Source organism: Amphibalanus amphitrite, unplaced genomic scaffold, assembly GCF_019059575.1.
Source record: "Amphibalanus amphitrite isolate SeventyFive unplaced genomic scaffold, NRLGWU_Aamphi_draft 001422F_arrow, whole genome shotgun sequence".
NCBI lineage: Eukaryota > Metazoa > Arthropoda > Thecostraca > Balanomorpha > Balanidae > Amphibalanus > Amphibalanus amphitrite.
This window is the reverse complement of record NW_024882915.1, coordinates 97,951-123,760: the sequence shown is the minus strand read 5'-3', so window position 1 is coordinate 123,760 and position 25,810 is coordinate 97,951. Positions and strand designations below refer to the sequence as shown.

General features: G+C 49.6%; 2 protein-coding genes across 4 annotated transcripts in view; both read right to left on the bottom strand.

Moving 5' to 3' along the window:
• LOC122372947 (protocadherin-16-like) overlaps window positions 1-25,810 on the bottom strand; it is an 82,942-nt gene that overhangs the window by 45,135 nt on the left and 11,997 nt on the right. For all 3 annotated transcript variants that reach the window (XM_043350633.1, XM_043350632.1, XM_043350634.1), the window contains exons 3-4: window positions 24,837-24,967; window positions 24,368-24,421 (exon numbers count right to left, since the gene is read on the bottom strand). In XM_043350633.1, coding sequence (XP_043206568.1) covers window positions 24,368-24,421; window positions 24,837-24,967 — 185 coding nt within the window. The remainder of the gene's footprint in view (window positions 1-24,367; window positions 24,422-24,836; window positions 24,968-25,810) is intronic.
• LOC122372946 lies at window positions 6,300-10,481 on the bottom strand. The gene is made up of 2 exons (XM_043350631.1): window positions 7,872-10,481; window positions 6,300-7,397 (listed from the first exon to the last, which is right to left on the bottom strand). Exons 1-2 carry the CDS (start codon window positions 10,449-10,451, stop codon window positions 6,699-6,701), a joined length of 3,279 nt encoding a protein of 1,092 aa, XP_043206566.1. The 5' UTR covers window positions 10,452-10,481; the 3' UTR covers window positions 6,300-6,698.

Genomic DNA, 25,810 nt, shown 5'->3' with positions numbered 1-25,810 from the left:
AGACAGACGGCGTCGGTATGGGCCTGCCGCTTGGACCGACCTTCGCCAACATCTTCCTCTGTTTTCATGAACAGAAGTGGTTACGTGACTGTCCCGTGGCGTTTCGACCTGTTCACTACAGAAGATACGTAGATGATTGCTTTATCATCTTCAAAGACGAGACTCATATAGATCATTTTCTTACTTACCTGAACAGTCAGCACACCAAAATCCGTTTTACAAAAGAGATCGAAAATAATGGCTGTCTGTCATTTCTTGACCTGAACGTAGTGCGTCGAAACAACCGCCTTCAGATGTCCGTTTTCCGAAAGCCCACTTTTACAGGCTTGGGATTGAGCTTTTTCAGTTTTATCCCACAAACCGTCAAAAGGGCAATAGTTTATTCGGCTGTGACTCGTGCCTTCCGCCTTTGCTCCAATTACAAATTGATTGATATAGAGCTGAACTTCATCAGAGATTTCTTCCAAAAGAACGGCTACCCCAAGCAGTTTATTGAAACAATTATCCGGACAGTGCTCGACAAGATGTTCAATAAGCGCAGTATGACTGCACCAACAGTTCCAAAGTTGGAGAAGTATTTTGTCCTCCCATATCTAGGTAAGGGTTCGATCAATATGCAAAATGAGCTAACTGAGATGTTTAAGAAGTTTTACCCATACCTAAGCCCCAAGATAGTTCTCAGGAATAGATTTACCATTGGAAGTCTCTTTAAATTCAAAGACAATGTCCCTATGTGCATCCGCTCTGGTGTAGTGTACCAGTTTCGTTGTTCCTCGTGCGAGGAATCGTACATAGGTTCCACCTATGTACGCTTGTACACCAGGGTATGTGAACATAAGGGCATTTCTGACCGCACTGGTAATATTCTAACAACTCCAAAACAATCGTCCATTCGCGATCACAGTCACACATGTGACACCCCTGTCTCCTTCAACGATTTCACCATTTTAGACAGCGAGCCATCACATTCTCTCAGGATCTTGGAATCACTTTTCATCCATCAACTGAAGCCAAGGCTTAATGGCACAACATCGGCATATCCCCTGTCTGTTGTCAGGTAACCTTGCTTACAATGTGTAGCTCTTCATGTTATTGACCTTTTATCGATCGCGCCCTGTAGGACCACATGTATGTTTAGCGTGTGCACCAACTGTATATGTGTGTATTTATTATTGTGCTGTTTGTCCGTTACCACTGACACTTGTGAAGTGTACCACTGATGATGTTTCTTGTATGAAACGAAACCGGTTTGGAATGAACGAACATTTACGATATAATAGTTTATGACAAACTCAGTAACTTACTTGCTTGTGAGTTTTATACTGCTCTTAAGGTTACCAAGAGATTCCCTTTTCAATGTGATCCACCGGAACCATGGAAGACGAGCAACGAAAGACGCTTTCAAACTCATCGATGAAGAGAAGAAAAGGGTCAAGGTCAAGGAAGACTTAATTTTTCTTGAAACATGCAAAGCATTTGAAGTGTATCCAAAGTTTCTTACATTTAAGCTTTACAAAAAATCACTTCAAGGCTCCAAGTTATATCACAACTTTCAAAACGATCTCCTTGACCATGAAATCAAAGAAAAGAAACGAAGAATCACTTTGCTGGATGCATCCTGTGAAGCAAAAAAACGCCATCTTTCCACGGCACTTACCTTCTTTCAATACTTCTGGCTCTCAAAAGAAGTGCAAGATACCATCACTGCACACAGGAAAAGGATTGTACAAACACACTCCAAGAAACTGCAAAGGCTCGGTGTCGCCAGCAACACCGCACCATGTGACCCCGATAAGGTGATCTTCAATCTATCATCAAAGACACTTCCAACACGCATCAAGACTCTTCTTGCATTTGGTCTGGACTTTAAACTACCAACATGGAAACTGAACTTTTGCAACTACTTCCTGTTCTTCGAAAAGCTTGCTGATTCGATCAGCCATCTACCACTACCAGCTCAGTTCAAGTTCGACGACGTGAAAAGAAGGATTAGAACAATAAGTGACAAATACTATCACGATTTCAAGCCCAGCAAAGTATTTTCTATTTTTTCCCGTGATGACATCAAGACGCTGAAAGAATTTGCCTCGGACAAGTCAATTGTGGTGACCAGACCGGACAAGGGCAAGGGTGTCGTGATTTTGGATCGAAACGATTACCTGGGTAAGCTCACCACTATTCTCTCTGATGCAACTAAGTTTGTTAAGATCAAGGAGCCACTGCATAAGGTATTAGGTACTCAAAGTGGAAGGAAAGGTGAACAGGCTTTTGGCTAAACTTAAAGAGACTGCAGCGATCTCAGAAACTGAGTACGGCCATTTATATTGCTCAGGTTCCAATCCCGGCATACTTTATGGACTGCCGAAGGTTCATAAGGCTTTGGTTCCTCTCCGCCCTATCTTCTCGGCATGTAAAACACCCACATATAAACTGGCGAAGTTTCTTGTTCCTATACTTGCTCCTTACACTGAAAATGACTTCACTGTGAAGAACAGCTACCAATTTGCTGAAGACATGTCTAAAGTTACCACTGGCGGATCCAGGCTTGCGTTTTGGGGGGGGCCAACTCATGCTGGAGCCAAACCTAGGGTACCCCCAAATCCTGTTTTCTCATCGGATTTAGGCCACTTATTTTTCGTCACAGCCCCGACATTATGATTTTTTTTTAACTAGAAAGAAAAAATATATAAATGGTAGCCCACCCGACCCATGCCTTTATATTACTTTGTAAGCACTTACCATTGCTTTTGTCGACCAGTTAACCCGCTTTGAGTCAGTGCTTGGGTCCCTTTGCGGGCCGGGAGGTGGTAAAACACCCCCTGTCTAACTCGGCTCCTAGGCCACGCACTGATTGAACTATGTTTCATTATCGTTTAGGGGAGGGGGCAAACGGGCCACTTTAGACCTCTGGGAAGGTGGCATGGCCCTAAATGCCCCCTCCCTGGATCCGCCAGTGTAAGAGACCATTGGAGCTGCAGTTGGGTACCTCAGACGTCAGGGTACGCCCTCAGATGTATAGGACTCGCATGGAGACCTCTTATGCTATAGTGGACTGAAAGGACCCAAAGGAGCCTGTCAAGGGCTCCCGGAGATAGACGTGGGCCCTCAGGAGCCCGCCAGAGCCCCCAATAAGGGATAAGTGAGGCATATCAAGTGCCTGCAATTGCATATTGCATAAGCCATAACGCCTTTACAAATCAATATATTATGTATCAGTGGCAGATCCAAGGGGGGCCACATGGGTCATGACCCCCCTTGGTGCCCGGGGGCACCACAGGCGTGTCAGGGGCACCACCGGCCTAGCAGGGGCACCACCAGCCCGCCAGGGGCACCACAGGCCTAGCAAGTAGCAAGGGCACCATGGGCCTGTGAGGGGCCCCACAGGCTTGTCAGGGGCACCCCAGGTCTGTCAGGGACACCAGAGACCTGCCAGGGGCGCCGCCGGCCTCGCAGGGGCACCATGGGCCTGTCAAAGGGGCACCAGAGACCTAGTAGGGATACCACAGGCCTTACAGGGGCACCACCGGCCTTACAGGGGCACCTTGGGCCTGTCAGGGGCATCACAGTCCTGTCAGGGCCCAGGGGCACCAGCGGCCTAGCAGGGGCACCACAGGCCTGCCAGGGGTACCACCGGTCTAGCAGGGGCACCACCGGCCTCGCAGGGGCACCATGGGCTTGTCAGGGGCCCCACCGGCCTCGCAGTGGCACCACCGGCCTCGCAGTGGCACCACCGGCCTCGCAGGGGCACCACCGGCCTCGCAGGCATCACGGCATCACGCAGGTCGCAGGGGCACCTTGGGCCTGTCGGGGGCATCACGGGCCTGTTGGGGGCACTTAAGGCTTGTCAGGGGCACCACAGTCCTGTCAGGTCCCAGGGGCATCAGCAGCCTAGCAGGGGCACCCTAGGCCCGCCAGAGGCACCACAGGCCTGCCAGGGTCGAGGGGCACCACAGGCCTAGCAAGGGCACCACGGGCCTGTCAGGGGCCCCACAGGCTCCCGTGCTACCCCCCCCCCCCCCCCCCCGGATCCGCCAGTGATTGTGATGCCACACCACGCGAAACACCGCCAACTACCAGCTGCCGCGCCATAAACACGTGCCAACACCAGTTTTTTTTTTTTGAAGGTCGACTCCGCTCGCGCAACTTTTGACTGACCCTCACTGCTACCATATTGCTTCCATATTATACTGTGGAAACTTTACTTCACCAAGTGCAAAAAACCTCCATCAAGGTATATTTTCTTAGAATTTTTTTCTGACGTTTTGGGGGGGGCCAAACAGGCCACTTTAGGCCTTTGGGGGGGGCCATGGCCCCCGTGGCCCCCCCCTGGATCCGCCAGTGAAAGTTACTCTAGATGACAACATGGTTATGGCTAGCTTCGATGTAGAAAACTTGTTTACCAACATACCTGTTCGTGAAACTATCGATATCTGTATCAATTATGTCTTCAATGGAAAAGATTCTGTTGTCAAGTTCACCAAAAACCTTTTTAGACTTATGTTAGAAACAGCGTCCCTCAATTCTTACTTTCTTTTCAATGGTGACCTGTTCAAACAGACAGACGGCGTCGGTATGGGCCTGCCGCTTGGACCGACCTTCGCCAACATCTTCCTCTGTTTTCATGAACAGAAGTGGTTACGTGACTGTCCCGTGGCGTTTCGACCTGTTCACTACTTGGTTGAACACTTAACCGAAAGCATAAAGTAAGGACAGCAAGTAATCGCTCATAAGACATAAAGCAATTAGCAAACAATCGTTTATAAAGAACTTCACTCTGGTGAATGGGAGCTTTGGAGGCGTCTGGCTCCTCCACACACACACACATCTGCAGTAGGTGGTCGGCCAGCTTTCGGCGCAGTTTCCGTATATGTAGGTATACCTACTTAATTATAAGCAGGCAGTTTCCGCTAAACCACTTGGCGAGGGCGACAGCGGCGTCCACCCGGTCCTGGTTTGTATAACTATTCCATTTTTTTTGGAACAATTTGCTCTAATGGTAAGTACGTACCTGAAAAAGAGATCGATTGGTTTAATTTACATTGCATGTTTGCTTGAAAAATAACTTATTGTTGCATTAATACTGTAACAGCACTTCTCATTGATCCGTATAAAATATTCATTCGAATTTTTCAACGCGGACAGAGAATGAGCGTGCTCGGTGATAAGTAGATAAATATTTGTGTTTTGTATTTCATTTTCCTGGTTCAGAAGTGCTGGTATTTCACAAAGATATACATAAAGGCACGGAATGCGGCTTTTCTGAGCGAGGGTGTAAGTCGCCAGGCTGAACAGCTATTCAGCTTCATGTTTGATGGCGTGAAACTCAGTCAAAATAATGACGTTTACATACGATCAAGCGCACCATTCAATACAATTACCTACCGTAAAACTCCATGCCAGTCCACTTGATAAGAGCAATGAGCACTATCCGTTCTTCGCGCTGTCACACGCGCCCAAACATCAACCACCAAATGCCCAAACACCGGTGTGTCGTTTCGTCGCACAGCGCGCAGACTGTCACAAACGCTGCACATGATTGGCGCAGAACTGCGCATGCGCGAACAGCCGAACAAGTATGGCTTAACTCCGGCTTTACTCCAGTTAGCCGAAGGACACAGCCAGCTTGATCAGCCCGCGCTCCGCCCAAGTTAAGCCTGTTTTGGATGCGTGGGCAGATGTCGGGCTGAGCTACTGCTATCCGCACGTGGGCATAGCTGCGGCATGCCCAAGCTCAGCCCTAGTAAAAAATACATTGGTTTTGATCAAAGTGGGCAAACCCAAGCTAAGCCCAAGCTGCCCGACGTTTGCCACAGTTCAGCCCAAGTGAATTGCTGGCTGGGGAACGCCTAGGGGGGGGGGGGGTTGTATCAACCCCCCCTGAGGTTTTTTCGAAGTGCACGCTAAACGGCTTGTCGTAGCGGGCTGAAATTTTCAATACCCTCTGGGGCAACCTTTGCGCATCTTTTGCCGAAAAAAAATTGATCGGGTCATGTCATGTCACGGAGTTATGACGTCATAAGAGGTACAGCCTCTGGCCGGATTTTCACAAACTGAGTGCCAACGTCCGAGGTTTCCTGCCGGTGGTACGGACATCGGTTGATGGATCGTGATGAAACTTCCCATGCATGTTCGGGCAAGTATTGGCTATCATATGGTATAAGAAATTTGACCGGGTCAGGTCAGGTCACGGAGCTATGACGTCACAAGAGGAACAGCGTCCGGTACTATTTTTGAAAAGTGTAGTAGATACGCTAAAATTACAGGCCGATTCCTCTGGTTAGCAACTTGAAATTCCAACGTCAACTTCTCTGCCGGTTTATTACTTTACAGGTAGCGGTAACACGGCGACAGATGGATCCAGACTGACTGGAAAGGATAAAAACAAAACGAAATCGGCTCGGTGAAAAATGGAAGCATTACATCACTAACAAAAAGTGATGGATTCAGGACAGGGGCGGGCAAATAGAGGAAAGTTTTACTGGGTGAGGAAAGGTAGGGTACATCAACACGGGTCACGGGTGAAGGTAAAAAAAGGTAAGAGGCTACTAATCACAACACACTCCCCACTCGAAATCGAGCGCACGACCGATTTCGAAAAACAAACAGAACGATGAATACGACAAAAGGCACAGCACTCTGCGATAGTTCGCGGCGACGTAACTCGTCCCGATCACTGCACCGGTACGACTCAGTCCGACTCAGTCCGCCGCCTCCAGCAGGAACAGGCGGCTGACAGGGCGGCGAGTGCTCCGCCCGCGCAGGCTGATGACGGCGGCCCTCACGTGGCCGTCCGGTCCCGCCAGCAGCCGCGTCACTCGCGCCACAGGCCACCGGCCGCGCGGCCTCTCACTGTGGACTAGCACCACGTCTCCCACGCGCGGTGTACGGCTAGGTCGTCCACGGGGCGAGACGCTCCAGCAGCGGAGAGCGTTGCGGTACTCATCACACCACCGCCGGATCAGATGGTCGCAGACCCGCTTTTGGTGACGCCAGGCCCTGCTGATGGAACACTCTTTCAATGTTGGGCACAAGACACCGTCTATGCTCGTCACGCCGAACAGCAGGTGGGCGGGGGTAAGGAGATCTTCACCATCGCCCTGGGTGAGGGGGCGCAGGTTTATGAAAAAAGCGAGCTCATACATCGTGGCAGACAACTCCTCAAACGTCAGGTGGCACTGATGTAGGGTGATGCGAAGAGCCTTCTTTGTCACGCCCACCAAACGCTCCCAGTACCCTCCCCACCAGGGGGCAGCCTCAGGGATGAACTTCCACGTTACCGACCGGGGTAGGTGGCCAAGCAAGGCCCGGAACGTCCGAGCGTTGTCGCTGTACACCAGAGCTGGCGTCCCTCGGATGGCGCAGAACCGTCTCAGCGCCAGGATCACGTCAGCGGTGGCCTGTGAGCGAACAAGCTCTAAGTGCACCGCACGGGAAGTGGCACATGTTATCAAAAGCACCCACACTTTCGCCTGGCTCTGATCAACGTACAGTGGGCCGAAAAAATCGACACCGACTTTGGCAAATGGACGGCTCGGCTGTGTTCTGAAGTTGGGCAGTGCTCCCTCAGGTGATCGGTACGGTACGCATCGGTAACGACGGCATCGGCGACAGGTTTCAACGATTCGACGCACCGTGCGTCTCCTCACCGCGTACTCAGCAGTCAGCAGGGAGAGGGTTACCCGCGTCCCCTGGTGGAAGCAGAGGCGGTGCGCGTCATCGACAATCAGAGTGGTGACATGGGCCAGGTCGGGCAGCACAGGTACAGCCCGCTCCCCACTGCGCAGCGTCGCCTCCAGCACGCCATCGTCACTTAGCTGTGGATGCAGCTTTTGAAGCGGTGAGCCGGCCGGCAGCAGTCTACCGGCACGTACGGCGTTGGTCTCCTCTCTGTAGGCACGGGCCTGTGCCTCTCTGATCCAGAAGCGGAGGCTCAGTCTCTTCTCCTCGGGCGTCAGCGGACCCGTCCGGCGCTCCTCCCTCGGTAGGCGGCTGTTGGTGACGAAACGGAACACCCACGCGAGCCTCAGCACAGCCTGTGTGAGGGTAGAACATGACGTAATGTCAAACGGTAGGGTCTCACTTGTGTCACTTCGCGTCGTCAGCAGGGTCAGCTTCAACGGGGGCTTCTGCAGCTTCACTTCCCTGGTGGCCTCCTGAGACGGCTGCAGACTGTCGGCCTCGTCTGTCGGTCCACAGCAGATCCTGGCATCAGGTCCCTGTCGGAGAAATGTCGGTCCTCGCCACCACAGATCACACTTCTCCAGAGCGGTCATGGACATACCTCTCGTCCCCAGGTCGGCCGGGTTGTCTTGTCCTCTTACGTGGTGCCATTGCTCCGCTCGAGTCAACTGGAGGATGGTGGTCACTCTGTTCTGCACGAACAGCTTCAGCTTCTTCTTGCTCTTCAGCCAGAAGATGACGTCCATGGAGTCGGTCCAATAGACGACTTGTGGGCTCTCCAGACTCAACGCCTGTCTGACAAAGTCCATCAGCCTGGCGCCGATGAGGGCGCCCATCAGTTCAAGTCTGGGCACGCTGAGGGCGGGAGTCAGGGGCGCGAGACGAGATTTGGACATGAGCAGCCTGGACTCCCCACCCTGCACAGCGTAGATGACACAACAATACGCTTTCTTTGAGGCATCACAAAAGACATGGTAGGTGACGTCACAGTCATTCGTCAGCAGCGCGCGGGGGAACCATACAGTTCGATCTGGTGCGTCTGTGAGCCATTCTGCTAGCTCCTCCTGTAGCTGAGGGGGCAGCTCCTCGTCCCAGCTGACCGTGCATCCGACTCCCCACGTTCTCTGGAACAGAGACCTGCCGACAACAAGCCACGGAGAGAGTACACCGAGCGGGTCAAACGGCTTACTCAGCAGGGACAGCATCTCTCTCCTGGTCTTGGCCACATGGAAGCCAGGCACACTCACTGCGAGCAGGTCCGTGGCGGGGTTCCACAGAAGACCCAGAACGTTGGCCTCGCTGTCAGCGTCACCGGAGATGCGCCGCTTGTGCAACTCCATGCCTGCGTCGCGGAAGATCTCCTCCGCCCGCGACATGCTCGACTCAGCTTCGGCTCTGCTGCAGAAGGAGGTGCACACATCATCCATGTACAGGCCACATTGCAACTTCTCACACAGACCCGGCTCCTCCCCACAGTACAGGTCCAGGTGAACAGAGATAGTTTGCAGCAGCATGAATGGGGAACATGTTATACCGAACGGAACTCTGCGGAAACGAAGACGCTGTCCGTCCCACAGAAACTGTAGGTACTTTCGGTCTTCCTCGGACACCGAAACCTGGTGAAAGGCAGCACGTATGTCTGTCTGAGCTCCCACGGCGTCTCGTCTGAAGTTGAGCAGCACGGCAGGCAGACGTCTGAGCAGATTGCTTCCCGGCTCCAGGTAGTCATTCAGGCTGTGGCCAGTGGCGTCCCGGGCAGAGCCGTCGAAGACCACCCGCAGCTTTCCACCGCGCCAGATGCCGCGGTGCGGCAGGTAGAACCCTTGTAGGTCATCGTTGGGCGGCGTCTCGATCACGCCGGCTCTATACAGATCTTCCAGGTGTCTCTGGTACGCTTCCCGCTCGGGGACTGTGAGCCGTCCCTCCATGCGTCCGATCCGGGCTGCTGCTGAGCTGAGGTTAGAGAGGGGGCGATCATCAGACTTCCACAGTAGGTTCATTTCGTACCTCTGTTCGGCGTCACTCCACTTCGGCTTCATCGGTGATCTCTCGTCCTCGTCCCCGGAGATGCCGAGCGCCTCCAGACTCCAGAGCTGCTCCGGCTTGAAGTCTGGCGACGGAAGCCGGCAGCAACGGAGCGCGTACTTCACAGACGCGCAGTCCACCGGCTCGCAGTCCACCGGTGACCCATCTCGGCCGTGCAGGACGTAGCCGAACACAGTCTCCAGGGCCCTGAGATGGTCAGTCAGCTTCACCTGCTCCCACAACACAACTCTGTACATCAGGTCGGCGCCGATCAACACGTCCACCGGCCCACCCTCAAAATCATCAGCAAGCAGAAGATGCGGTGTAAATACGGCAGTAGGCGGTCGGGCGGGGGTCAGTTGGGAACAGAGACGATCAGTCTTCCACAGATCGAAGACGTGAGGCTCCCCACCGTGACGGCTCCGCACAGACAGCCTCACCTTCTCATACATCCTCGGCTCCTCGAGCCGCTCCTGGAAGCCCAGGCAGGCGAACACACCTCTCCCCACCGTGGGCAGACCGAGTAGCTCCGCTGCAGATGTCCTCACGTACGACGAGTCCGAGCCGCCGTCGAGAAGAACGCGAAGCTGGCAGGTACCCCGCGGTCCAGACGCCTCCACCAGAGCTGTCTGCATGTAACACAAGTTTTCGCATGCAGCAGGTCGGTCAGACGGAGCAGCCTCCAGCAGGCAAGCATCAGGTGAGCAGTGAGCGACAGCACACGGCGTCATATGCACGTCGGGCATAGCACAAGCGGTATTCACCCTAGCGGTAGTGCTGGATGCTGGCACTAGCGGCTGTGGTGAGACTGGCGTTGGTAAGACTGGCTGTGGCACATCAGCAGCGCAAGCCGCGGTGACATTCATGGCCTGGCGGGGAACAGCGGGCGACCAACCTGGACGTTGAGGCTGCTGACCAACTGGCGGTGGCGGCGGCAGATCTGGTAGGTAGCTCCCCTCGCGGCAGGGAGGCAGTTGCTCAGGACGGCTGTCCGCTCGGTGTGCGGGCGGCCGTCGGTCACGGGTACCAGCTCCGGGCTGGCGTCCTGGCTCACTGTGGAGACTGGTGTGGTGTCGCTCTCCACACACACGGCAGTTGGAGCTGCGGCAGTCACGAGCAAAGTGCGGCCCCAGGCACTGATAGCACAAACCAGCCCTCCTCACTACAAGCCATCTATCATCAACAGACATTCTCTGATAGTCAAGACACTTGCTCAGGCCATGTTTATCCTTTTTGCAAGCCACGCAGGTCCATGCAGCACTGGCAGGGGTTGTTCGGTTCCGACTCACCGCCAGCATACTCACTGAGTGCAGTGGGCTCCGTTCCGGAGGGACAGGATGCCTGGCGCCGATGTTGGCTTCCTCCCTCATGTCCATCTCCTTGCGAAGAAACCCGAGGAAGTCCTCCAACCCTGGATCCGGCTGGTGCTGGCGCGCCCATTCGAGCCTCCATGACTCTGGCAGCTTTCCCTTGGCTATGGGAAGAAGCAGGCTCGACAGGTTAGCACAGCTCACTCCCATCGCGGTCAGTGTCCTCACATGTGACATCAGATGGTCTATGAAGGATCTCATGGCAGATAGGTCGTCACTGACACTGGGCATGTTCAACAACTTTTTCATGATCTCCTCCCTCACTCTCTCGATTTTACAGAATCGGTCTTTCAATGCCTCCACAGCTGACTGGTAGCAAGCATCAGACACTGGTATACCTTTAACACATTGCAGTGCTAAACCAGAGAGGTGGCTCTTTAGTATGCTGAACTTCTGTACATTCACATACCTTGAATTGGTATGCACAGCAACCTCAAACAGGTCCCAGAATTCCGACCACTGTAACAGATCTCCAGAAAATACTGGAATCTTTACATCAGATGCCCTCAGGTCAGTAGAGTCAGACTGAGCTGGGGCTGGTTGAGCAGACGCATTCTCAATCCTTGACAGATGACGTTTTGCCTTGAAAACCTCCTCCCTGATGCCATCTAAATGTGAACTCTCGTCAAACACTCCCTTGACAGTCAGAACATCCTGCAAAGAAACCATCTTCTGCTCTAGCTGCTCCAAAACATGAATTTTGTACGCCAAGTCATCTTGATCGACTACTCCTGCCCTGTAGTCTTTCAAGTCACGGGTCAGCTTTGTGGCCTTACCTCTAAGCAGAGTTCTGTCCTTCACCAACACCTCCACTTCCTCACTCATCTTGTCAGGCATCTTGATGTCAAATCACAGCGCAAATCTTCAAAGCATCGCAATCAGCAAAAAACAAAGAAGCAAATGACTGAAAAAACAGTCATCCGGCCGCGGAGGACTATGTGGTAGATACGCTAAAATTACAGGCCGATTCCTCTGGTTAGCAACTTGAAATTCCAACGTCAACTTCTCTGCCGGTTTATTACTTTACAGGTAGCGGTAACACGGCGACAGATGGATCCAGACTGACTGGAAAGGATAAAAACAAAACGAAATCGGCTCGGTGAAAAATGGAAGCATTACATCACTAACAAAAAGTGATGGATTCAGGACAGGGGCGGGCAAATAGAGGAAAGTTTTACTGGGTGAGGAAAGGTAGGGTACATCAACACGGGTCACGGGTGAAGGTAAAAAAAGGTAAGAGGCTACTAATCACAACAAAAAGCGCCCGAACCACTATTTTGCTAATTCTTGTCACCTCAATGGGAATATGCAGCAATATTAGCTTCTATAGGGAGCAAATGGACCTCCCAAATCCAAAAATACAATCAGATTTCAAAAATTTAAATTTTGATCGAATTTCTGCCGCCGACTGTGACCTTGCCGACTTCCGGCGCTCCCAACGCGCCATTTTTAGAGCTAGGGAAACGAAATACATACCAAACGATAGAGAATTGATCAAGGAACACGATAGTGAAGGTTTCAAGTCGATATCTCCCACCGTGTTGCCGCAATCGCCGCCGAAAGTTGAAAAAAGTCTATTTTTCCGAAAATTTGACCTTTGACCGGTCAAAAGTAGGTCAAATGTTGACCTAGGACCAAAAAATATACTACCAATCGCGAGATCTCGTTGAGAGCAATCCGTTGGTTTTTTCCGCTAAGCTCTACGACCTTCCGTTTCGAAACGCCAGGGGGGGGTCGTAACAACCCCCCCCCCCCTGGTCGTTCATGTTATGAGAAATGGCCTGATCGTGCGAGGGTTAAGATCAAAGTAAAAGATTGGTACCCTCAGAGTATCTAGAGCATCTGTTCACGAGTGTGTGAACCAAAACTGAGCCTGATCTGACTTGTAAGACGGCGGCCAGAGCCCAAAACGTGAACAAACCAAAATGCTAATAATTTTTACTTTGACCTGACCTGTGACGTCATCGGTGACCTCGAGGTCAACGAAATTAGGTTTCGCTCAACAGTTTTCCCGGGGCTATCAGCCGCCGTTTGAATTTTGACGATCGGCCTAGTAGTTTCGGAGTTAGGAGGGGGGGGGGCTATGAATAGCCCCCCCCCCCGTAGGGCGTGTTATACGCAGACCCCAGTGGGGCGCGGGTTAAAGGCCTCCGACATCTACTGTAGCTCTGGCACGGTGACAAAGTTGCAAAAAAGTGACGTGAGGTTGGGTCATTCAAAGTGACCTGGTGACCTGACCCTCAAAGTTAGGAGGTTCAAACTTGCACACCATGTGTAAAATTGATGAGAAAATAGTCGTACCAAATTTCGCGGCGTTTCGCGCCACGGTTTTCCCGCCATCCACGAAAAACCTCAGGGGGGGAGGCGGATGGGCCCCCCGTCGGTGCGCTGTTAACCTCGCCCGCACATGGGCCCCCCCCCCCCCCAGGTAGTCTTTCTGCTCTGCACTCAACATTTTTGGAGCTAGACTGCTGATTTTTCGTATAGCTGCTTATCTATCCTTTCTTCATGTTAACTGAAAATTTCAAGTGTCTGTGATTTTTGGTTTCGGAGATATGACCTTGTTTTTCAGGTCATGTCATGACCCAAATGGCCAATTCTCAACATCTTTCGTTTGCCATGGGCCTTGTGAGCTTTTGACACCTTGATTTCGGCCTTGTTTGCCAGTTTCACCTCCCGACTATCATGGAACATGTTGTTCGACGATGTACAGGTGTCAAGGTCAGGGTCAAGGTCAACCTAGGTCATCCAAGGTAATTGCGCTTTGGGCAAGCTGAATTTACTTTTTTGTGAATTTTTTTGACTGCATTTTTGGTAAAAGCTTCTCAGATCATGATTTCATGTAATATGGACACAAAAACAATCGGTGCACACATCTGTACAGGGTGTCCGGAAAGTCCTGGCGCTTCTTTTGGACGCCGTGTAACGCGCGCTGTGATTATTGGACATTCAGCCAATCATCACAGACATGACCCCTCGTTGATTGCTCAGCCAGAGGTCGTGTAAATATGACCTTGAAATCGTTTTCAGTGATGGGTAGATGGGCGAAGATGCGCCTTGTCGCTGAATGCCTGCGCGCGGCGGCCGGGTGCGACTTGAACGAGGCTCGAGTTGCAGCGCGATGCGGCGTTTTTCGATGAATGGTTTAGCAGGTAAAGGTTTATTTCGACTCGGGAATTCCTTAGAAAATATTCTCAGACCGTTTCGAACGCGATATGGGAACGGAGCAGCATTTCAGCGCGGCAATCGAAGAAAGTGCGGGGGTCTGATGGACAAAAATGTCCCATCATCTTCGTCAATGTCGAATAAATGAATAACAGGCTGGCCCACGAGGGGTTCCTGGACAGCCACATCAACCCGAGGGTCAAGACGACATGCCCTAAGGGTCACTTCGCATTTCAACAGCACAGAGCACCCTCCAACAACGCCGCTGCCATTCAAGCTAAACTGACAGAGGATCTTGCCGGGCCAGATCACCGTGGCGAAATGAGATCAGGCCGCCTTATTCTCCTAACCTGACCCGCTCGACTAAGGCGTGCTACGCGTTTTGTAGAACAGGATCTAGGCCATTTCTCACCCCAACCTGGAGTCGCTGAAGACTCGCATCATGACAGCATGGGAGGACCTGGAAATGCCCCGCATCGTCAAAACCCGCAGACGCTTCCTCCCCTACGTCGAGGCCGTCGTCGGCACAGACGGTGGTTACATTGAATGAGCACGTAGCGGAAGCATGTGGCTTGGTGTCCCTGGTCATTGTTTTGATCCATTGATTAGTATCTATGAACCAATGGCATTTGTTTTAGAAAATGTTGAAAAGCGCCAGAACTATCCGGACACCCTGTATACATACAGACACACACAGACATACAAACACATATAATTGACCTTGACCTAGCTTGACCTGAAATGACCCCAGCAGCAAAAATCTGGTCGGGTAGTGTGAGAAAGAGGTTCTAGCTGGCTTGGCACCAGAAAACAGCATCGTCATCGGTATATGATAAGCAGCGCATTTGATATCCAACGGTGCCCCAAAACAGCAACATTTTTTAGTTTGACCTGACCTGGAAGGTCAATGACTGACCTGAGAAGGTAAAACTGGGTATCATTGGATTCGTCTCTTCCAAAGAATCTTTTTGGTCTTTACCGCTAAGCTTTATCTCCAACAGGAACGAAATGGCGCGGGGGTGTGGCAACCCCCCCCCCCCCCATGTGCGTTCTAGGATGGGAAAATGGCATGTGCGGGCGAGGGTTAAAACCTTTCTGACAAACACTTCAGGCTGGACATGATTGCAAACTGTTTTAGGCTTGGTCAGTTAACTTGACCTGGTGACCTGTCCTGACATGACCTGGGGTCAAACATTTCACACATTGTCCAAAATTGATGTACAAAAAGTCACTCCAAGCGGCACGGCGGTACGCGCCGCGCTTTTTTATTCACACGCAAAAAACGCGACAGGTTGGTAACATATGCCCCCCCCCACTGGGGCGAAGGTTAACCCTAGAACGCCTAGGGGGGGGTTGTATAACCCCCCCCCCTGAGGTTTTTTCAAAGTGCACGCTAAACGGCTTGTCGTAGCGGGCTGAAATTTTCAATACCCTCTGGGGCAACCTTTGCGCATCTTTTGCCGAAAAAAATTGATCGGGTCATGTCAGGTCACGGAGTTATGACGTCATAAGAGGTACAGCCTCCGGCCGACAGTTACCAAACGTGTGCGCCGAATCCCTAGGTTTTCTGCCGGTGATACCCACATTGTTTGATGGATCATGATGAAACTTCCCATGCATGTTGGGGCAAGCATTGGCTATCGTGTGGTGCAAGAAAATTGACCGGGTCAGGTCAGGTCACGGAGCTATGACGTCACAAGAGGAACAGCGTCCGGTACTATTTTTGAAAAGCGCCCGAACCACTATTTTGCTAATTCTTGTCACCTCAATGGGAATATGCAGCAATATTAGCTTCTATAGGGAGCAAATGGACCTCCCAAATCCAAAAATACAATCAGATTTCAAAAATTTAAATTTTGATTTTTCGAATTTCTGCCGCCGACTGTGACCTTGCCGACTTCCGGCGCTCCCAACGCGCCATTGTTAGAGCTAGGGAAACGAAATACATACCAAACGATAGAGAATTGATCAAGGAACACGATAGTGAAGGTTTCAAGTCGATATCTTCCACCGTTTTGCCGCAATCGCCGCGGAAACTTGAAAAAGTTTGATTTTTTTCGGAAAATTTGACCTTTGACCGGTCATAAGTAGGTCAAATGTTGACCTAGGACCAAAAAATATACCACCAATCGCGAGATCTCGTTGAGAGCAATCCGTTGGTTTTTTTCCGCTAAGATCTACGACCTTCCGTTTCGAAACGCCAGGGGGGGTCGTAACAACCCCCCCCCCCGGTCGATCGTGTTATGAGAAATGACCTGGTCGTGCGAGGGTTAATTATGACACCCTTACAGCATTCGAATTTGACCCATTAAGAAAACGCCCCCTTTATTGACGGCTCCGGCTCCGGGTCCGGCTCCGGCTCCGGGCTATATTATTTCACGACTCCGGCTCCGGCTCCGGCTTCGGGCAAAATATGCCGGCTCCGGCTCCGACTCCGGCTCCGCATCCCTGGCCAGTAGTCTACGAATATATTCAAAAAACAATTAGAAAAAGAATAAGTGGACCGGTTTCGTCTATCAAAGATTTCAGCGCTTTTTAACGTATAAAAGAACGTATAAAACGTTTAAAACGTTTTTTAAACGTAAAAAAAAAACGTTTAAAAACGTATAAGAAGAAAACTAGCACAGTGACAAAATGTTTGAAATAAAATTGGATTCAGTAAGAACTAAGAACTTCATTGTCCGAAAACCGCTGACAGTTGATAGCTCAATGACACTTCGAGCCGTGCATAAAGGGGCTTGAAAACACTCCTCATCTCGTTCTATTATGAGAGGACCATGTCATGGCGTGAGAAAGATGTTCTCAAAATAAATGACACTGTATGAGTGAATAAATAATCCGCGCCCCCCTGGGCTATTGGCGGACCTTACCACCTGATCGGGTGGTGCAGCCGTTTCGCCTTCCACCTGAGATCTCGGAAAGCTACCGACCGATTTTGAACATGCAAACAGCGTTCGATAGCCCCACCAGGGAACGACCTTGTTACCAGGTTTCGTTGACCTAGATGCAACCCATGACGTCACAACTCAGGTCAAAAGTCGCATTTTTTCACCGATTTAGTCTAAGGAATGCGTTGCAGTCAGTTAACACATCAAATAAAAGGCATGTTATCGAAAAACATCGATGGAGCGTTGGTTGTCTAACACATATGTTGCCTAAAGACGTCATGGATGCCAGGTCAGTTCACAGAGGTCAGGTCACTAAGGGTCACAATATGAACCAACTATGCTAGGGACGTGTGATACATGTTTTATGGCCAATTATACATTTAAAATTCAATGGTGTCGGCTAGACGGCCATTGGGGCCAGTTAAGTTTACATTATTAGGTCAAAGAAGGTCAAATTTCAAAGTTGATATTTTGTATAAACGGGGTATCTTTTCGATGCAGCTCATCACAGGAAATCCAATGGTGGTCTTTGGCTTTCTCTGTCTGTTCTGTGACGGCTAAAAATTGAATTGGAAAATTTTACGTAATAAATTTTGAGTAGTTTGTTTTGCCATAACTTTGCTAAAAATGGAGCTATCGAGTTTAACCCTCGCCCGCACATGGGGGGTTGCCCCCCCCCCCCCCAGGTAGTCTTTCTGCTCTGCACTCAACATTTTTAGAGCTAGAGCGCTGATTTTTCGTATAGCTGCTCCCCTATCCTTTTTTAACCCTCGCATGTGTGCGGCGTTTGCCAGCTTCTAATGTGTAGGGGGGGGGGGGGTCGGTTGGACCCCCCCTTGCCGTTTGGCCCCTGATCGAGCTAGAGCTTCGCGGAAAAAACGAGCGTGTTGCCCGTGACGAGAGGAAGCCGATGATACCCAATTTTAAGGTCCTAGGTCATTGGTTGACCTTCCAGGTCAGGTCAATGACCCAAAGTCGGGAAAATCGGGACCTGTTAGAAAGTCGTAAAGTGTGGCTGCTATGAGGTTTTCCGGGGTGCTGATCACGAATATCGTGTTAGTTTTGATCAGAGATGATGTTTTTAAGCATTTAGACCAGGTCGGGTCAGGTCAGGTCAGGTCAACCGGTAGGCGTCGTGACGGGTATTCGTAATACGTGTCAACCGCCTCTGACAGCTTCGTAACATGTTACGAAGTCACCAAAACTACTTCGTAAATGTTCAAATGGTTGCTAAATTCGAATTCAGCTCCAAAAACTAGCCTAGAAACATGTAAAACTCGAAAAAGTGACCCGAGGTCACCCGAGGTCACCAAAGGTCAATGACCTGACCTGACCTTCAGGTGACCTTGACACACACGGGAGTAACATCAAATCACATGTTTGAACGTTTGAAACCACGAAAAGCTTGCAAACACGCGGCTAGTGCGAGCCGACATACGCGAAATCGCGATTCCGGCCAAACATGGTCTCGGAAAAGAGGTCACAGGTCAAAGGTCATTTGAGTCAGGGCCATGAAATTTTCAGGGTAGGTGTCAAATTGATCAATGCGAGGGGACTGAAAGTTTCGTCGCGATCAGCCGCTTTTTACGCGAGTTATTCGCAAAAAACCATGGGGGGGTCCATCCGACCCCCCCCCCCTACACATGCGAGGGTTAATGTCCACTAAAAATTTCAAGTTTCTGTGATTTTTGGTATCGGAGATATGACCTTATTTTTCAGGTCATGTCATGACCCATATGACCAATTCTCAACATCTTGCGTTGGCTATGGTCCTTGTGAGCTTTTGACACCTTGATTTCGGCCTTTTTTGCCAGTCTTACCTCCCGCCTATCATGGAACATGTTGTTCGATGATGTACGATGTCCAGGTCAGGGTCAAGGTAAACCTAGGTCATCTAAAATAATTGCGTTTTAGGCATTTTTGCCTAAAGGTCAGGGTCAAGGTAAACCTAGGTCATCTAAAATAATTGCGTTTTAGGCAAGCGTAATTTACTTTTCGTGAAGTTTTTTGACTGCATTTTTGGTAAAAGCTTCTCAGATCATGATTTCATGTAATATGGACACATAAACACTCGGTGCACACGTCAGTATAGACACAGACACACAGACATACAAACACATATCATTGACCTTGACCTAACTTGACCTGAAATGACCTCAGCATGAAAAATCTGGTCGGGTAGTGTCACAAAGAGCTTCTAGCTGGCTTGGCACCAGAAAACGGCATCGTCATCGGTATATGCTAAGCAGCGCACTTGATATCCAACGGTGACCCAAAACAGCAACATTTTTTAGTTTGACCTGATCTGGAAGGTCAATGACTGACCTGAGAAGGTAAAACTGGGTGTCATTGGATTTGTCTCTTCCCAAAGAATCTTTTTGGTCTCTACCGCGAAGCTCTATCTCCAACAGGAACGAAATGGCCCGGGGGTGGCAACCCCCCCCCCCCCCATGTGCGTTCTAGGATGGGAAAATGGCATGTGCGGGCGAGGGTTAACCCGCGCACCGACGGAGGTCTGCGCCAACTTCGCACCGACGGGGGGGGGGCGGATGACCGCCCCCCCCCCTGAGATCTCGAGAACGAAGCAAGATAGCGACAAGCGGTAAACGGCATCGGATACGCACGGCCAAGATCTACAATTTTTACAAAGGTCATTTTCAGGTCAGGTCAAAGATGACGTCACAGGGGTCGAAAAAGTCAAAATGGCGGCGCTAGATATGGAGAGAGTTTTTCTCGAATAACTTTCGAATTAGTCAAGATAGGAACAAACTAAGGGCATCATCGTGATCCTCTCGTCAATCCGCATCGAATGATATATATGTTGACCTCGAAAGGTCAAGGTCAAAGGTTGACCTCAGGTCACGTGACCTCGAGGTCATCATGCATATCATTCGATGCGTCTTGACGAGGTGAACACAATGAGACCATCCACGCGTCTGTATCTTGTTCCTGTACGGAGTTATTGGCCAAAAACCTTTGGTGACCTTTGATGACGTCACATGACCTCACAGCTGCCCAACAGCAAAACAGACCTCAAGGTAGTGAAGGTTGATCGTATATGAAGTCATGTATGGTATATGGGGCCATTCCGACCCGTTTTAGTGGTAAAAACAGGGAGTTGATTTTTCCCCCATTGACTTATAATGGGGAGGTCGCGAAATTGACCTGACCTTAGGTCACCGATATCAAAATTCCGAGATATACTAATTGTAGCTACTAATGACCTAATAATATCCTGCGACTTTCAAAGTCCTCCGACATCTACTGTAGCTCTGGCACGGTGACAAAGTTGCAAAAAAGTGACTTGAGGTTGGGTCATTCAAAGTGACCTGGTGACCTGACCTTAAAAGGTAGGAGGTTCAAACTTGCACACCATGTGTAAAATTGATGAGGTTATAGCCATACCAAATTTCGCGGCGCTACGCGCCGCGGTTTTCCCGCTATTCGCGAAAAACCTCAGGGGGGGGGCGGATATCCGCCCCCCGTCGGTGCGTGGGTTAAGTTTGGCATATCTAGTGCAGATAGTTCTATAGCATATATTTCAGTTTTAATTTTGAATGTTGTTGGTATTTTCGGGGTGTTATACTTCTATAGTTTTGATGAACAAAATCAATTTTTGTTTGGAAATAAAAGGTAGCAGTTTGGTAGCGCCGTTTATTTTACATCTTTTTAATCTTGAATATTTTTCGTTATGTTCAAAACTGTGAGCGTGACAGCTCTTCCCGCTAAACCTTTTATTGGGTCGAAAATGGCAGAACATGACATCCCTCTGACGTCATTTGTGACTAACCTTTCATAAGAGCTTAGTGTCCTAAAATTGCATTTTTGCTTGGGTGTCAGATGGGAAAATTGCTGACCAAAAAAAGGATGAGAGTGAAAAATTGTCGGTCAGGTAAAGCCTAAAAAGAGTGGGAAAATGATCAAAAACATTAATCTATCTACAATTGTGACAGATGCAAAACAACCATTCACGCCATTACCCCTTCTCGGTGGAATTGGGAGTGGAAATTGGGCTTGAAAACTGGAGGTGAGAGTAAGAAGATTTTCATTTGGATGTCGTTTCCCACCCACATCTACAAATTTTGGGACACTGTAAGAGCTCTGGAAAAATTTGGTCAAAAGGTGTAAAAATGATGCCCGGAGGGGTCTTGAAAGTTTGGTGGCGACATTTGCTATAATTTAGAAGATATCGACTGAAAGGGAGAGATGGGGCCGTTTTGCGCCGCCCTCCCCCCCCCCCCTCAACTGGGCTTTCAGTTGCTGCTCTCACAGAACTCTTGATTATATTACAACGTAGTGGAATTGCAAGTGGCAATATAAGCTTCCTGCCAGTGCCGGACCAGAGTTTAAACATGCAGGCTGAATTTTAACCCGGCACCGCCTGGGCTATTTCCGTATCCACGACAGCCTGGGGGGGGGGGTCGGATCCGACCCCCCCCCCTGTCATCTCGAGAACCAATGGTCGTATCGAGCCCCGCGAGGCGGCGTTCGAAAGGTCTCTACGAGACCTTCCCAAAGCACTCTTAAGATTTTAAGATTGAGGTCAACTTTCGGGTCAAGGTCAGGTCAAAGGTCAAATTCAGGGGTTTTGCATGATTAGGTTTACGGACAGCGGAATCGATAGCTGCTGCTCGAAACTCACCAACAATGACCTCAAAGGCCTAGTGAAGGTACCATGTGCGTATAGGGGTCATACTAAGTACGGGTCAAGGTCAGATCAGGTCACGAAAGGTCACGGTTTTCAATTTCTGGTACATGGGCGTGCGACACATGTTTTATGGCTTATTTTTCACGCCGAACCCGATGGTAATGGTTATATGTGACCCTAAGTCACTGTGCTGGTGATAAGTGTGCATTGAAAGCATAAAAAATCGTTAATACTATACGAGGGCTGAGAAAAAAGGTCAATTTTTCAACTTTTTATTTTTGACATAAAAATGCACTTTTCTAGACGAGCTTTGTCCCAGGAATCTAGTGGTGCCATTTGTTTTCACATGCGATGTTCAAAAGTGCCTCTAATTCACGAAAATGCTTATGACGTCACCATGCCCTATGCATGTTGGAGCTATTTTTTACAATTTGGGGGTCAAAAATCAAGATAGAAAGTTGAAATTTGGGGCATCTAATGTTCTAATAGAGCTCTACAACATATAATCCGTTTTTTTTGGAAATTCCCAAAATTTTGGATTTTATTAGCTGTTTCCAAAAAATATAGTTTTTTGAATTTTTAGGGGTGAAAAACGCATTTTATGGAAAATCCGAGATAGCCATTTTAAAAGAACTCGTTGAGCTGCGTCTTTTCATGTCCTCAATTTGCAATTTGCTTAAAACCCTGATTTTTGGCGATTTTTTACACATTTACCACTTTTTGACTAAAAAAGCCATGTAGTTACATCACTAAAATCGATATATCTCAAAAAATTTTGGATTTTTTTCTTAAAAATTGCACAGGAGACGTCAAATTGATGGGGGAGAAGGTATGCCAAGTTTCAAGTAGATAGCGAAAGTGGTTCATGAGTTATTCAAGAAAAACGGAGGGGGGGGGGTCGGATCCGACCCCCCAGGCGGTCGCGGGTTAACATTTAACTTTTGAATTTTTAGGCTGTTGAGCTTTTTAGAAAATGTATGAACTGTTCAGCTCCTTTGTTGGTCCATCACAGCGGGCTTGTATGTCATTTGTCAACCAAAATCGAATAAAAAACTTGTTATTCGGTCTGGCTACCTCGCCAACTACCCGGCAGTTGCTGGGGTATTTCGCCACCCACCGTTTGCTGGGGGGGGGGGGCGTTAAACGCCCCCAGCCGATAACTCGAGAACCAATAGGCGCAGCGAAACGCACGAGGCGGCAGACAAAAGAACGCGACGAGACGCTTCAGATGAGTACTTTAAAGTTGAATTTTGAGGTCACAGGTCGGGTCAAGGTCAGGTCAAACACCTGAAATCGGGCTTTCAGTAGCATGGACTTCAGGACTTAGCAATTGGCGCCTTTCGTCATAAACTCTGTCAAAACGGTGCACAATCCATCATATAAGGCCTACGAGAGTGTCAGCTCCATGTAAAGGTCAGTCAAGCATAGGTCAGGGTAAAGGTCAGGTCAACCGGGTAGGCAAATATCCCCGAAAATCAAAACTGATATTCGCAGCCTGTGACACATGTTTTATGGGTAATTTGAGGCGTGGAACACGATGGTGACATTCATTTTATCATATGTGTACGTGTTTGGCTCAAAAAGCTAAATTTAAAAATGCATGTATCATGGTGGTGAAGTAGTCACGAGAAATTGCCGAGATTCAGTTCAAGATTTTGGAAAATTCGGAAAATAATCAATAATCGAAGATAGCCATTTGATTGTTCATGGTATTGGCAGTCTAATGGCGTTTACGGCATGTCTGTATGTCTATTCTGTGATTTTATATGATTTTTTGAACATATGCCGTTTTTGGTCGAAAACTCAGAAATCATGACGTCACTAAAACCTCGATATCTCAAAAAATTTCCGATCGATTTTTTTGAAACTTTGTCACAATAAACTTCAATCAATTCTCTACAGGTACCCAAAATTTGGCGCGCCTGCGGCGCGCCGTTTTTATGCTATGGCCCGGCCAAAAAGTGGGGGCGTTTAACGCCCCCCCCCCAGCAACTCGCAGGTTAACTGGCTCGTTTAGTAGCTTTTGATTCGGCACTGCCCACGTTGTTTGTCTAGCTTTTCATGTCATAGACACTGTCTATGACACGAGAAGAGGCTGCTGACATCGTTTGTCGCGGTTGGATAATACCAATCCACGTCCCAGTGCAGTGGCTGCTCGATCGCACTTTCCCTGGCCCAGCTCTCCCACCAGGCTAGAATTTGCCCGGCACAGCCGTCGCCTCAGTGCCTCGGGCGGTGACCCGTTCAAAGGAGCTCACAATTCGTATGGTGCCGTGGCTCTCAAACCAATACAGAACAGTGAACGCAAAGGCTCACTTTCCATGTAAGGCGAACAGCTGATTCTGACGGCCGGGTTTCATTTATGCTAAGGCGCCCAATTACAGCACTGCATTTCAGTTAGTGTCGGGCGCAAAAGCTACTATGCTCCGCCTCCGCCCCTCCATTACGTGACCCTGCCCTCACGTGGCCTCAGTCACGTGGTGTTTCCACTTCTTGGCGCATGGCGGCGCTAGTCTCGCAGGGGCGGTGGTAGCCTGCTCCCCCGCCGTCCGGGGGTGATGGGTAGCAACTGCTGGTGACTACATACTCACTGTTCCGGTGCAGTTGACCGTCACCGTTCCTGGGCCAATCTCCCTCATGTTTGTCTGTCGCAAAAACAAAACCAGACACGTCTCAACACGTTGTGATGCGCTTGTCACAAGTTCACACATGCGATGCGTTTTCATATTGTGAAATGCCTTCTGAGCCAATATCGTTAGAGCGTGTGTCGGGATGATCTATAACCGTCGAAGCACTTGGCTAAATTGAGCACACATTAGATAGATACCTTCGTCACTCGCATAAAAAATGTGACCCAAAACTGTGATGAGCACTGCCTCGGTTCAATCGCGGTGATGAAAACCACCCGCGCCATCGGCCACCTCGCCGGGTAGTCGCTGCCTCCTTATCGGGTAGTCCTTATTACCATATACCGGGTAGCCATTCCCACCCTACCGGGTAGTCGGTCCCATCCCACCGGGTAGTCATTCCCACCCTACCGGGTAGTCCTTACCACCTTACCGGGTAGTCCTTGACGCCGACCAGGCTCGGTTTCGGGGTGAGGTTGATGCCGCCGCTGCTGTTCAGGGACACGGTAAAGTACTCGGATATGTCCAGCAGATCGGTCGTCTCCTCACCCGACAGGGAAACACCTGAAAATAGTGCACCGTATTCATATCGCGCACTGCTCGCGGACAGGGAAACACTCCTCACCCGACAGGGAAACACCTGAAAATAGTGCACTGTAGTCATATCGCGCACTGCTCGCGGACAGGGAAACACTCCTCACCAGACAGGGAAACACCTGAAAATAGTGCACCGCATTCATATCGCGCACTGCTCGCGGTACTAGGACTGTGGAAGTATCGTCGATAAGTAACAGCCGTTTTCAGGACGGTCTATCCAAAGAATGAAACTAATTCTCACCAAATCTGCACCTAGTCTCTTTGATAACAAATATCTTTATATAATGAATTTATGTCAGTGTTTTAACCCGCACTCCAGTGGCGGTCTCAGCCAACTTCGCCCTAGTGGGGGGTGGGGGGGATATGTTACCACTCACATCTAACTCAAAAACTGAGAGGGCTAGAATGACGTGGTAAAAAGCAGTCGATAGCTCTAAATGCGTACGTTTGAAAGTGTCGGTCATTTTTCATCTAAGAGCAGTATTGGGGTCACTGGAGGTCATCAAAGGCCAAAATTTACCAAATGTCATTATATTTTTTCAGAAAACATGCATTTATCTCAGGAACTATGATAGCTAGAAAAACGCACGGAAAAGCAATCGATAGCTTTTGAACTCTTCTTTTGATAAGGTTACTATCAAAATTGACCTCAGGTCAACGGTTTAGCCACCAGAGGGCAAAAACTGCAAAAATAGCTGTTTTTACGAAAAGTGTTTTTCGACAATAACTTTCGACTAAAAAAGCCACGACATTTCTATTGCCAGAATCGTGTTCCTCTCGCAGAGACGCGGAAATATAATATGACCTTGA

Bases quoted from the DNA above. Each gene is read 5' to 3' on its own strand.
- LOC122372946 (XM_043350631.1), bottom strand. From the start codon at position 10,451: ATGCCCGACGTGCATATGACGCCGTGTGCTGTCGCTCACTGCTCACCT. The intron at 7,398-7,871 runs GTACGTGCCGGT...GTTCGCTCACAG, and splicing joins ACAGAGAGGAGACCAACGCC to GCCACCGCTGACGTGATCCT.